Source organism: Hemitrygon akajei, chromosome 15 (genome assembly GCF_048418815.1).
Source record: "Hemitrygon akajei chromosome 15, sHemAka1.3, whole genome shotgun sequence".
In the NCBI taxonomy this organism is placed as follows: Eukaryota; Metazoa; Chordata; class Chondrichthyes; order Myliobatiformes; family Dasyatidae; genus Hemitrygon; species Hemitrygon akajei.
Window position 1 is genome coordinate 27,458,506 of NC_133138.1, and position 15,152 is coordinate 27,473,657.

The window sequence follows — 15,152 nt, forward strand, 5'->3', positions numbered from 1 at the left end:
ACAAATTCTCTGAAATAATGCTGAGGAATTTAAAGTTGCTGACCTCTGAGGAGAACTGGCTCATGTACTTCCAGTTTCCTCCCCCTAAAGTCAATAATCAATTCCTTAGTCTTGCTGACATTGAGTGTGAGATTGTTGTTGTGGTTCCAATCAGCCAGATTTTAAATCTCCTTTCTATGTGCTGATTTGCCACCACCTTTAATTCAGCCAATGACAATGGTGTTGTCAGCAAACTGAAATACAGCATTACAGGTATACTTAGCCTCACAGTCATAAGTATAAAGCGGTAAAACAGGGGGCTAAGCCCACAGCCTTGTGGTGCACCTGAGGTGGTGATGGAGATTGTGTAGGAGCTGTTGTTGCCAATCTGATCTGACTGGGGTCTGCAAGTGAGGAAATTGAGGATCCACTCGCACAAGGAGGTATTGAGGCCTAGATCTTGAAGTGTATTGATTTGTTTTGAGGGGATGATATTATCAAATGCTATCAATACTATATAAATCTCACCTTTAGGTCCTCAGTCTTATTCTCCAGTGACTGTACATTTGCTAACAAGATGCTAGATAGAGGAAGTTTCATGCCTCAGCATTTTATCCTGACTTTGAGTCCTACCCTCCTCCTCCTCATACGGCCATGGTAATGTACCTGCATCTGATTAAAGGTGCCAAACCTGCAATCTTGAGGGTTAAGTCTGTCTAGTCCTTCAGAAGATAGTTAAATTGCTAGTTCATTAAGATGATACAAAAGTACATTACTTAAAGGGAAATTAGGGGCTGCAGGTTGCAGTGAGAGTATTTCCTGTTTAAGTTATATGATTAGCTTTGTGTAATATCAGTAACTCAGAGTCCAAGATACCAGCAAAAATTCCTGAAAAAATGCTGCTACAGCTACATGGCTATTTGTGAACCTGGTTTACAAATTAATGTAAATACAGTATATTGACAAAATGCTTTCTATTGTCATCTAAGGTGGTTTAATGTTCAGAAAAGCATGGAACTGAAAGTGTTTATTTTGGAGGTGGAAATATTCTCTTGGGTTGTTGGAATTTTTTGATTTACCTGCTAAAAACACTAGGATAAATTTCTCCCTGCAGTTGCTCACCTACAAAAACAGGATATTGCATGTGGCTGAATCAGAAATTGAAGATGATTACAGAAAGCATTTAGCCTTGAGAAATTACTAAAAATAGAAATAAAATCATAGATGCATTTGGCTTTGAGAAATAAAAACAATCTAGGAAGGTATTTCCTTAGCTAATGAAAGCAGTTAATGATGTTAGATTAAAAGAAAACCAGCAAAATTAGGGGGGTAACCATATGAGAAACTGGCAAGAAAAATAAGATTGTAAGTGCTCTCTTTGTATGCAAATAAGAGAGTAGTGAATTAAAGGTAGGTAATTTCAAGGCAAAGGTAGAGGAAATTCTGTAAGGCTTGATAATGAAATCAAGCAGTAACTGTAGAGATAGAAGAAACCTAGGAGTGATGAGCCCGACAATTGCTGCTGTTAATATTAAAGAGAATAGATGGGAGAATTATGAGCTGTAGCTCAAATACTTAGCAGGGTAGATGACATTTGTTGAAGGAGAAATAGTTAATGTTTCTAGTCCACAACCCTTTTGTCAAAATTGGAAAAGAGAATTGGAGATTTTTCCATTCTGATGAAGGCTAGTGGACAAGAAATCAGAATTGTTTCTCCTTTCACATATACTGCCTGACCTAATGTTTCCAGCATTTCCCATTTTTGTTTGCACTTGAAGTTTTGATTTTCAAATAGTCTGACATCAGTTATTAGGAAAATGTAATCTGATTTTAATCCAGGAAAATGCTGGAAAACTTGAAAGAAGTAACAACCCCACTTGTAGACTCAGAAGTATGCAATATCATGAAATGTTTTCCATGAATATAATTTAAAAGGAGGGGGAGCAAAAGATAAAATTAATATCCCATGAATGAAATTTGGTGCAAGTATTACTTTATTATAGTGCTACCAGGTTAAAGCACTTACATAGACATGTTTAACCACTTTGTTAAACCAAGGATGACCAGTACGTAGTGTCATTCGGAGAGTGAAGGAGAAGTTTGCGCTTTATAATTGTTAAGCTGACCACCTTATATAGTGAGCAAATTATGTTTGCATGAATGTTCAATGTAAGTGGTGTAAAGGTATCAAGAATGTTGCAGAGCATCAGATTGAAAGATAATTTGTTTCTCAAATGTGTGTTGAACTTACTGGTAAATGGGAATGGTTTCAAGCAAAGTAATTCAGAGCTTCTGCAGAAAATTAGCTAAACACAGAATCCAAACTTCCTGACAAGTTTGGAGTGCTGAATCTTTTTGTCCACTCCTGTGCTGGGTTTCATGCAGAATCCAGTAGCAGAACTCCATGTTCATTTTCTTTCATGGTATTAATGCTGAGGAATCAGCTCTCAAATCCTGTGTGAAGCTAGATCTATGACCCTATTGATTTTGGAAGCAGTTTTGGGTTGCGAGAAGAATGCAAAGGCGGTGTCCTTTCTTAATAGTTATTTCAGATTAATGTTTTTTAATTAAGTGTTTTGGGTGATTTCATTTTTAATTTTTCCATCACTTTTAATAGTTTAATTACCTCTGAATGTAAGAGGCATTAGGTTGTTGAATCCTGCTGTGCTGCTTACAAGCAGTTAGCAGTTCTGTAGGGAGCCGTTATATTCTGTAAATCTTGTACCTGTGAGCATGCACGCAAAAGTCTGAGACAAGCTGGAGATCAAGTGCCGCACATAGCGGCAGCACTGGATTCCCCATTCACACCAATGTCGGATCACTGTACTGAAGAGAGGGGCTGGATGCACTTCGCATCTGGTCCCTCAGCTTCATGCGAGGGAAGACTGTTGTACAAATGGGACGTTGACCTCTTGGAAAAGGTAAGTGTTTGAGATAATTTAATGGATTTAATCATTTGTAGTGTATTAATGCATTTTAATTCAAATTGTTTTACTTAAAATTGTTTTTTTTTAATTCTGCACAGGCTGCAAATCAGGGTACAAAGTTCAAAGGTCGAAACCTTCAGATCTCATGGTACAAGCCTAAAGCACCTTCAGTATCAACAGAACCGGAGGAGGAGGAAACAAAAGAAGAGGTACTGCACTGGCCGTAGAATTTCTCTCTTCTTGGAATAATACAGTAGTGTCTGTTACCACCACCACCCTGCGCTCCCCCCTCCCCCACACACATCTCCATTCTTATCAGTTCATACTGATCAAATCACTGATCAGGACACAATTTGACTGAGGAGGAGATTGCCAAAAATAATGCATCCTTAGGTTGTACATGTAATATATAATGTTTTCTGCATTAATATATGCATTGAATTATGATTTATTTTGGTCTTGGGGTGAGAGAGGTCTTTAAGTTTTGCACTGTGCTTTCTGATGTAAATTCTTATGTTGCTTGAATAGGTGTCAGTGTGTACTGATTACCGTCACAAACTATATTTGTTGCTGTTGCACATACGCTACAAAAACTGATGCACACAAGTTAAATTTGATAGGGCTAGCATTATCAGTAAACATCAGGCAATAATATGAATGAATGAATTCAATATATATTCTCCTTCCTTGAAGGTGCTGATTCATAGTGAATTACGTTTGCCATAGCATTTCATTTGCCACCAATTATTTATACCTTGTGGGACTGTCAACAGATCCTTTGAGCATCAAGTTTACTTATGTGCTCTCAAGACCTAGCCCCACATCCCTGGAACTTCAGCAAGATAGAGTATGGGAGTGTGGATCTGCTCTGCTTTATTGTACCTCACCTTCAGCTCCTAGAGTTAATTTAAGCACCTAGGTTGCTCTCCATGAGATAACACAAAACATTTACAGATGAAGATTTGAATATGAGTGTCCATTTCTAACTAAATTGGAACTTAAGATACTGTAGCAGGAATTAGATATTTGGTCCTTGATGCCTGGCTATGTCACTCAGGAAGGGCCATTACTTTGAGAAAATATAGTTTATCTGTTCTAGGCCAATGCAGTCAGTTAACATTTACACTGAATTTTTTTCTGTTTTAAGTTTTTTTGACATCAACTTTTCATTATTACAGATTTATAAACTAAGCTGTGTTCCATTGCCTTGTATCTCAGTGTGCTTTGTAGGAAACAAATTAATCAGTGAACTAGGGAGCAAGAGAATTCATCTCCTGCATTAACACTAGGACATTATGGAGGTTTTAAAATCTAATTATTACAGGAAAGAGACAGAAAACAATTTAATTCTGAAATATTGGGTCAGTATTGCGAAGGTTCAGATTATTCTTTGAAAATCAATTAAATGTAAAGGTGTAACCTGGACTTTTCTGTTAATTTGCATTCTGCTAATTGTTTCCCACCATCCCTTCATTTGCTGTAGGCTATGTGTGTATGGTTTATTTAAAAATATTAAAGAGATTAAAATGCTGTAGTAAAATTCCCAACACTTAGATTTGTTCAAAGCATCCATTCAGATAAAAAGAAGAACCACTACAAAGATGGAAAATTCAAATATTGCCAATAGTACACCTTGCCAACTAAACATAGAAAATTTAATACTTTGGTAACCATCACTTCCAACAGAATTTGGTGAAGAGGTTGGTCCTAATCATATAGCTTAACTAAAGTTATGAAACAAATTGTAATAAAAAATTGTACTGTGATTCATTTGATATACCATCTCCAAGCTGTCAAAAGCCCTGAAAATACAAAATATCTGAAGTAAAGAAAATTTCCACCAGAAAGTAGTGGAAATATTCAGCAGGCAAGGCAGCATCTACAGAGTGAGAAACGGGGTTAACATTTCAGACTCATCAGTCAGAGCTATGTAGTAGTTTTGAATGCATGTTTCTTCATATTGAATGTATGGTATTTATTGAATCGATATAGAAATGTCTGTTAAAACCTACAGATTTTGTTTGCCACTTGTTGACCTAGAATTGATCAGCAAATCTTAGTTGCTTTCATGAAGAATCTGTCAAGATGTCTCTGCTAGGCCTTAGACGAAATGATATTGTTAGATACTTCCCCCCCCCCCCCACATAATGATGAAATGATTTCATGGTTTCTGATTCCCCAACTCAAATCATGAACACTGTTCAATGATCTTGAGTAAGTGCCCCTTTTTTATTTGGCATGTGTTCATCTTTTCACTTTTTAAAAGATTACAAGCATCTGCATTTAACAAAATATAAATCAGCATCATTGTACCTTATTCAGAATTAATCATGGAAAATTTGATTTATAGGGCAAAGAGAAATTGGAGATAAAGAACCAGGTTTAAAAGTTATTTTAATTTCTGTGGTTTGAGTATTAAAATACAAATAGTTGATTGAATCAAGTTATTAATTTGGCTGAGCCATTTGAACTACAGTATGGAATATATTGCAAAAGGAAAACAAGTTTATCTTTTTGATAGAACTGAAGTTCTTTTAAATTAATGATCAGAAATAGAAATATACTCTATACATGTAGGATTGAAGTTGTAGTGTAGCGAGTTATTCATATTACTCATGGACAAATAAATTTTAGTGATAAAGGTACAAAATTTTGATCTAGGGTTTTCAATGGTTTTAAGTAAATATTGGTCTCTTAGTGTAATTTGTGTGTCCATTACTTTGAAGGTGTGATGCACTTAGTTAACTTTCTGTTAACTTGAGAGAGGAAGAAAGATTCCAAGAATCTTAATACTATTCCAGGATCTTTATACCTGAATTTCACAGCATAATTTCAGGGTCAAGGAAAGCAGATATAATCCATTGCAGGAAACCTATGGCACTCTTTTGATTCATTTGAATAATAGTTCCATTCAAATTGGAGCTAGGTAATACCTTTTTAAAACACAAGAATTAATTAAAGCTCAAAGGACAAGCACGTTAGTTAGTTAGTAAATGACGAACATTTTTGAGTAGTCCATCATGAAGAATGGAATTCCAACTGAGAAACTAGAGTAATTTAAAAATGAATAAAACTAGCATTATCAGGTTATTTTGTTGTTTATGGATATTAGAAAAGGATTTTTCCAGTTCCATCTGCAGAATTTTATTTAGGTAAATTTTACATATAATTCTAGCTCCAGGGAAACCAACAAGAAGGAGGTCAAAATATGAGGAAAACTGGCGATTAGGTATACAATGAACAAAACAACTAATTAAGAAGCTCAGCACTTTATTGCAGGTCTATGTGTTGTGGCATTACTCCATCACATTCTCTGAATACTGCAGAGAAAGGTGAATAGGGAAATTGTGGACTGCATTAAGTACAAGTGTGGTTTAATTCCCCTCCCTCCCACTCAAAACATTTCCTATCAGATAAAGCTGATACTGTGATGCATGCATGTATGTATGTAGATTATATGTACCAGAGAATCCTGAAATAAAATATTTTCTTGCCACTGTTTTTGAAGTATTAGTATGATCTGTGTGTGATACCTAATGTTATTTAATAAAAGTATAATCAAACCAAAACCTAGTTTCTGGTGGCAGTGATTTGCCAAAACTCATAGCTCAAAACAATTGTTTTAAAATGTAATTTTTCATAGATGCACACGAGGAAGATTATTTTTCAGAGTTTTTTTAAAATAAGGATGATGAATTAAATGTGACTGCTTTATCAGCTGTTTCATCATTTGTGAACTGGCTACAGAGTGCTAAATATGGATGGATTCCATATCTTGTTTTTTTCTATCAGAACTTCCTTTATCTCCTTAAGTAATTGCTAATGTTCTAGTTTCTTAGAAAATGTTTGCTGTGGCTGCTACCTGTCTTCAGTAACCTGTTGTAAAAAGATTATTTGCTGGCTTGAAGCCCTAGTTATTACATGCAGAGATTTGCATTTAACGAGTTAAGATTCCTTTAGCAAAACCTCTTTCAAGTTGAATTTGAAATGCAAGTCTTGAATTGGTCTAGATATGTGTTATGTTTGGAATGAAAGAAGATCAATATTTCTGAGCTGAGGAGATAGAAACGGCACACTTCCAATTCTCAATTCTTGCACAAGCCTACTTTTATTGCTGTATCATTCAGTTGCCAGGCCCCTAATCTCCTGAATCTCCTCCATAAACCTTTCTCTATCTTCTCTTTTAAAGCTTGTTTGACTAGTTGTTTCATTTACTATCATAACATGTACTTAAAGGACTCCATAGCAGATTTTACTTGGCATAATCCGTGAAGTGCTGTGGGAAATTTTTACTAAAAGATACAAATTGAAATTATAAATGAGAATACAGCAGCATATCATTACAAAACTCACCAAAATGTTATGCTCCATCAATTATAGGGAATGAGGTGGAGTAGAAAAACATATTTAATTTTTGAACAAGCCTTCTGTTGATGGGTCTTCTAAGTTGCAGATCATAACACAACATGGAATAAAATGAAATGAACACTTGGTTGGTGTATTCTTCTGTTTTAACTAATCAGAATCAGAATCAGGTTTGCTATCACCGGCATGTGAGGTGAAATTTGTTAACTTAGCAGCAGCGGTTCAATGCAACAACACATAATCTAGCAGAGAGAGAGAGAAAGAATATACATAAAATAAAACATAATAAATATACAAGTAAATCAGTTACATATATTGAATAGATTGTTAAAAAATGTGCAAAAACAAATACTGTGTATTTAAAAAAAAAAGTGAGGTAGTGTCCAAAGCTTCAAAGTCCATTCAGGAATCGGATGGCAGAGGGGAATCATTACAAATGAAATAGAAATTTAGGAAGAAAATTGATGGGCTACCTGGTGTATGGGTTGGTGGAAGTTAAGAACGACACTGTCTGTAAGGTGTTTGTACGTTCTTCCCTTGACCTTATGGATTTCCTCCAAGTGCTCCGGTTACTTCCTGTAGTCCAAAGATGTACTCATTAGGTTAATTGGTCATTGTAAGTTGTCCTGTGATTAGGCTAGTGTTAAATAGGGGGGTTGTTGGGTCAGCAGGGCCTGGTCCATGATATATCTCTAAAATAAAAATAACATTTAAAAAAAAACATCTGGAGCAGACAAATGTTCTGAAATTTTTTATTGATACTTATAGAGATTTGACAATTGAAACAATGTATTTTTAGAAATGATAGCTGGAACACAACAAAAAATACAGAGAACATTGGCCTAAGGTGACAAATACTTCAAAAATGTTACTTTTAATATTCTAAAGGATTTATGACTGATAATCGAAGATATTAAGCTGACTTGATGATTGTTTACTCAACGATACACTTAAACTTAGAATTTTGTGTTCCCTCCAAGGGGAAAGTCAGACTTGAATACAGGTGTAAAAGTTCAAAGTACGTATATATGAAAGTAACTCTTGAGTGTGCAACATCTTAAAGGAAACATGTCACCAAAATCATCCTTAATCACAGTGAGCAAAAGGTATACAGAAAATTTGAGCCTGGGAATGAGTAGATTGAGTGTCCGTAATGAGCTTGAGTGCTTTGTTTCTCAACTGCCAGTGATGTTGCTGTCGTGTAATATTGTGGAACAATAACAAGTTCATTGTTAAATCAGTAATGCAGTAAACAGTTAACATGACATTATTTGTTTACAACCAGCTGAGGAATTTGGGAGGGAAATACCTTGGAAGTTTTGAGTTTGAGCATTGTTCACAGAAGAATTATGAGGAACGATTAAAATATGATGTGCTGGTTAAAGTGGGGTATTTTAATAATGGAATGAAAGGTGACTAACAGGAAAAAAAAACTTCCAGTGTATTTGAGTATTTGAAACTGAAAATAATGGAAAAACTCAGGTGAGGCAGCATCCTGATCTGACATGAGTTTTTCCATTACTTTCTGTTCTAACAAAGGTTGCACACTAGAAATGTTGGCTATAATCTTTTCCTCAAGTACTGCCTAACCTGAAGATTTGCCTACCCTCCAATATTTGGTTTTTGTTTTAGGTTTCCAGCAACTGCAGTATCTTTGATGTACAGTTCTTTGCATTTCATTGCCATCTTTAGTAGAAAGTTTTTTCTACTTTTCTGCATAAGCTAGTAATTTGAATTAATTTATGCTGTTCAGTTAAGCAAAGATTTGAATAGGTGAAAACTATCATTTTGGGAGAGAAAAGAATGAGTTAAGCTGCACCCCAGAATGTATTGGTTTCCCCTTTTTTCCCTAAGTCAGTTTCACACATGGCATCACACGAGCAGCCAACATTTTTCTGGAGGCATGGGTCCTTATTTCAACAGTGATTTGTAATGTACAGTTGCATGAAAAGATCTGTGAACTCTTTGCGGTTACCTGGTTTTCTGTATTAATTACTCATAAAATGTGGTCTCATCTTTAAGTCACCGTAATAGACAAACACAATCTGCCCAAACTAGAAACACACAAACAATTCTACTACTTCTCGTTGTTACCAAGTGTACCATTTAAACAATCACAGTCTAGGTTCAAAAAAGTATGTGAACTTCTGGGGTAATGCTTTCTAGGAAATGTTTGCATACTTTTTCCAACAATATTGGATCATTTTTCTCAATAAATGAACAAGTATAATGTTTTGTGTTATTTAATTGGGTTCTCTTTATCTGGTTTTAGGGCTTGTGTGAAAATCTGATCACATTTTAAGTCATACTTATGCAGAAATAGAGAAAATTCTAAAGGGTTCACAAACTTTCTAGCACCACTGTATATAATTAAATTAATATGTTCAGTTTACGCAGAAGCAAAACTGGTCCTAGTCATACTATTAACTTACTGGGAATGTGCTGGTAACATTTTTTTTAAGATTCCAATGTAAGAATATATTAACATCCTGCCAGTTTTATGTTGTTTGAGAATAATATTGTGAAACTGGGAGTGTAATTTTTCATTGTTCTTCATAGAAACAGTACTAACATATTCCTTCATTGACTGGACAGCAGTTGTTAACTATGGAATAATGGAAGTTACAGAGAGATTAAGTCAATATTTAAATTTAAAAATGTGTTTTGGGATGAATGGTAATAACTAATGGGCTTAAAGGGGTCCTTAGGAGTAATTTCATCACTTTTTGATAGAATTCTTAATTAAAGACATTGATTCACAATTCTATTCATAGCTTAGCATTCTTGAAGGTTGAGGAAAAGATTTTGACTGATACTTGGTTTAAGTGGAAACCCCCACCTATTTCTTTTCTGATGTGTAGTGATCCTCAAGGCAGTGGATGAGGAACTGGGAAGTTGGATAGTTTGAAATCTTTTTTCTCAGCTAGGGTGGATTTGATGGGCTGAATACTGTTTCTTTGCTGTAAAATTTCAAGGTTTGACTGTTAAAGAGGTGTGTGGTCTCCATAGGATTTAAATTGATTATAACTGATGGTCACATGAGGATACTTGAAGCTAGGATATCTCGGTTTAAACAAGAAATATGAATAGGTGCATTTTTTAAGATTGAGGCCTTCTGTTCATCAAAATCGACTATGCTGTGAACTATCTGTCTACATGATGTGCAAGCCAGTACAGTACGATATGGAGAGCAAGCTTTTGCCTGTGCAGCAGGCTCCCCCTCTCCATGCAGCTAATGAATCCAAAGGGACAGCAGAGATCAATATAGTTTGGTACTATACAATATAGTTTGTATATTATCAATATAGTTTGGTACAGTCAATGTTGAACTCAATATAACACTGCCCTAGGAACTGCAGGTCTGGAATTTTCCTCAGGGTTTACTTCTGAAGCCTTCCCCATGAGTGGGTATAGCCGCAAGGCAGCGGAGGTTTGAGATCAGTTTTCCTTCTAGATGAGCTGATGAGCCCATGAACCCTGTTTGCCTGAAGTGACTGGTTTTAAATCGCCAGTAACCCACCTTTGCCTCTTCTCCAGTCAATAGAAATGGTTCCACCGGGCTTAGTAGTTAAGCCACACATGAAGGCTAGGAGCTGGACTTGGTTGTCGGAGGCTATTTTAGACGCACGTCATTGGGAGCATTTAATAGGTAGTGGGAGCTTATCCCCAGTACCTTCCCAGGCTATGACAACCCTGAGGAACCTTTTTTTTAAGATAACAGCAGTCAAAATGAATATTAGTGGCATGTGATACTACAAAATTCCACTAAGATTCATTCTGTTAGTTTTCACTGGTTTGATAATTTATATTGGTAATGAAGTTGATTTGGGCAGATTTAGGCATGACTAATTCAAACAGAAGTGTGTGTTGCATATATATTATTTTTTATTTCCGTTATCTGTGGAAGTGAAAGTACTGCACTGCAAAGATACTTGTTAATATAAATTTTGGTCTTGAGAATCAGGATCAGTTTTATTGTCACTGGCATGTGTTGTAAAATATATTGCCTTAGCAGCAGCAGTTCAATGCAATACATAATATAGAAGAATAAAATAAAATAATAATAAATAAATAAATAAATAAATAAATCAGTAGAACATAGTGATGCCTCAAATGAATGATTGGAAATTGGGTTTTATGTGTGAATTTAATCCTATAATCATGCCTCCACTTATTTCTCAGCACATCTTCCTCTCACATGGATTGGTTCTGGAGCACCCATTTCAAAAATTGTTTAGTAGTTGATTTTGCAGATAGTAAGTTCCTATGAGTGACCAGCAATTACTTTGGTTTTCTCTATCTGAACTAAATCTTCCATAGTAATGTACTTGCCCTTTTTTTTCAATTCAACAGGGCAGAATCAGCTTCCTTCTGCCTCAGTTCCTTAGCTGCACTTAAAACTTCCCTTTTGTTCTGGTTAACAAATCACTGAGGGTATCAATAAAATTGACACTAAACTCTGAATTTCCATCATTTAAAAAAGCAAGTAAATTGCAAATAAGAACACAGATCCAACGTTAATTCTAGTGATAAAACAGAAACATTGTTTGTTAATGACCTTGACTACTTTTTTTGTTATGCGGGTTGATTATTCATAATTGTAGCCTGTCAAGGAACTTACTGCCTCTGAATTTTTGACTCAAAAGGAAGTAATTTCAACCATTGTTCCTTGCTAGCTCTTTGAAACAGCTATTCAGTTCTTTAATTTTTCCTTTTCTTGATCTTAATTTTGATCAGTGCTTTGCAAACAAGTTTTCATTAAAAAATAATTGAGTGATTATTATATACGTATTATTCAATATTATGAGTTATGGTTTTTATTGCTAACATTTCACAATGTGGTAATTAAATACTTAGCAATATTTGATAAAGTAAAGCATTTGAAAAGGTCCCTGAAGGCAAACAAACTGGGTTGACCATAACAGTAGCAGCACAAGTTGATAGGGCTGTAAAGAAGGTCAGTGAGCCCCTGAAGGGCAGAGGAAATGCTTCAAAGATGACATCAAAAAAAGCCTGAAGAAATTCAACATTACATCTAATAGATGCATCTGGAGGAAATCTGTTTAAAAACAGAGCAATGCTACATGAAAGTAACCTCGGATGTGCTGGAAAGAACAATTGGGAGCTGCGAAAGGAGGGAATGAACAGCCGAAAGAACCAGCCATTAAGCATAGCTGCCCGCCACTTACTTGTGTCTACACTGCATCTGAATATGTGGGTCCCAGATCAGCCTCTACACCCATTGATAGATAACCCTTAGGAGAACATCATACTCGACTTAAGAGCAATAACAACAGCAACAAAGAAGGCAAATGACATACTAGCCTTCATAGGAAGTCATGTTACAGCTGTATAAAACTTTTTATTAGGCCACACCTTGAACACCTTCAAAACTGTGTTCATTTCTGGTCACCACACTGCAAGAAGGATGTGGAAGCTTTAGAAAAGGATGCAGAAGCGATTTACCAGGATGTTGCCTGGATTGGAGGAAAAAACAGAGGATGCACAAACTTGGGTTTTCACTGGAGCATCGGAGGTTGAGGGGGCAACCTCGTATATGGTTCTTTTCCCCAGAATGGAAATATCAGATACTAGAAGAAATGCAAGGCAAGTGTTTTTTTAATATTATGGTAGGTGCCTGAAACATGCTGCCACAGAAGGTGATTGAGAAGCTGATGGGATAGAAACATTAGAGAGGCAGTTAGACACGTGCATAAACAGGCAGGGAATAGAGGGATAATGCCGATGTGCAGTGAGTGTGATTAGTTCAGAGTAGGTCATGATCAGCACAAATTGGTCTGAAGAACTTGTACATGTGCTGTACTACACAATGTTGATTGATGTTACAAAAGATGAGGTTCAGGCAAAATGGTGTCTCTGAACAATTAGAGATTTTATATAAAGTTGGCTGAGATTGGATTATTTTTGCACATAGAGACTGATTATGTGATGTAATTACCCAGTTATGTAGAATTTTGTGCTACATAACTAGGTAGATACATCCAGAGGATCATAAGAGACAGAGTACTGCTTGCATTCTTTTTTTTGTGCTGGTAAGGCATTTGTGTTAAGTTTTGCTACGTGTTTGCATATCATAGAAGAATTAAGACATTACCTAAGGCATTTAAAGAGAGGAAAGAAGAATGGTATTTGTGTTTGTTGTAAAACAAAGATGAGATCAGGAGAGAGTTGGCATTCTGCATAATGTGGAAATTACTAAAAATAATTTATGAATAAGGTTAATGATATTTTTAATTGAACCAGACAAATAAAATTGAGATTAGCCCACCAAATAATGTTCCTTGAGTAACACCTCATTCCCATATTTGTGTTTGTAACTGATGTATTTAATAATAGTGAGCAAAATTAAACAAGCAGGAAGTGATCTATTGCAATTTTCTTCTGGAGCAGAATGAAGTTCACAATGGGCCTTGTGACCTGTATTTTCATTCCTGCTAGGTTTGGATAAAAAAAATGACAGTTTTATCATTGTAATTCTTTTGGAGCTGTTTTGATCCATGTATAGGAATTGGGAAATCATGCAGAAACACAAGCTGGAACTCTAAAATAAAAGCAGAAATTGGCAGATCTCAGCAGCTCAGACAGTTTTGGAGGAGAGAGAAACAGAATTAATGTATCAGATCAATGACCTTTTATCAGAACTAGAAAAGTGAGGAAACAAGCATGATTTAATTTGATGAGGATGTTGCCTGGATTGGGGAGCATACCTTATGAAAACAGGTTGAGTGAACTCGGCCTTTTCTCCTTGGAGTGACTGAGGATGAGAGGTGACCTGAGAGAGGTGTTTAAGATGAAGAGAAGCATTGATCATGTGGATAGAGGCTTTTTCCCAGGGCTGAAATAGTTGCCACAAGAGGACACAGGTTTAAGGTGCTGGGGAGTAGGTAAAGAGGAGATGTCAGGGGTAAGTTTTTTACTCAGAGAGTGGTGAGTGCATGGAATGGGCTGCTGGCAACTGTGGTGGAGGCGGATACAATAGGGTCTTTAAAGAGGCTTTTGGACAGGTACATGGAACTTAGAAAAACAGAGGGCTATGGGTAAGCCTAGCAATTTCTACGGTAAGGACATGTTCGGCACAACTTTGAGGGCCAAAGGGCTTGTATGGTGCTGTAGGATTTCTATGTTTCTATGAGTCTACCATACCATGAGCTAAAATCTACTGGTCTGCAGCAAGGCACCAAAATTCTTACTGGAGCACACCATATAGTGCCTATATTCTGCTTTGAATAATGAGCCTTGCTGTGCATTCTGCTATTCCTCAGTACCTCTTTGCACCTTGCACCTGTTTGCTAGTTTAGGGTGCACAAGGAAATGCTTTCTACCAGTCTGAGGGTGAGCTGACGTTTCACTGATAATTCAAACAGTGGTGGCCTGCAGTGCTATGATAGAATTATTTAAACAGTGCAACACCGAGGGAAGTCATCTCGCCTGTCATATCAATGCCACTTGAGTTAGATCTCCCCACCTAATTCCGTCTTCCAGCATCTTGTCCATTGTCCTGTGGGTCTTGGAACTTAATATATGCATCCAAATACTGTGAAAATTATGCAAGTTTCTAATTCTACCATCGCTTTAAAGGCATATTGAGTTCCAGATCTCTGGCAGCATCTTGCTGAGAAAAGGATTTTTTTTAATACTTTCTGTAATCCTATTACTTCAAATCTTTGCCTTGTAGTTTCTGGCTTATCTGTTCAACTTGCTCTATGAAAAAGGATCTAGTGCTTTCCTAGCGTATATGATAAATAAACTCTTCTCAGGCTTCCAGCCGAGTACAAGTATCGAATATAATTGACGGTTTGATAACAAACTCTGCCATCTTCATCATGATGCCTGGACATGTGTAGTCCAGTGTTATTTGTA

General features: G+C 36.2%; 1 protein-coding gene across 2 annotated transcripts in view; it reads left to right on the forward strand.

Moving 5' to 3' along the window:
- Nucleotides 1–15,152, forward strand: part of rbm27 (RNA binding motif protein 27) — a 124,224-nt gene that overhangs the window by 101,315 nt on the left and 7,757 nt on the right. Inside the window, exon 20 of one of the 2 annotated variants that reach the window (XM_073067333.1) lies at nt 3,005–3,115. The exons of the other annotated variant lie outside the window; for it this stretch is intronic. Coding sequence (XP_072923434.1) covers nt 3,005–3,115 — 111 coding nt within the window. The remainder of the gene's footprint in view (nt 1–3,004; nt 3,116–15,152) is intronic. 2 annotated transcript variants of the gene reach the window in all.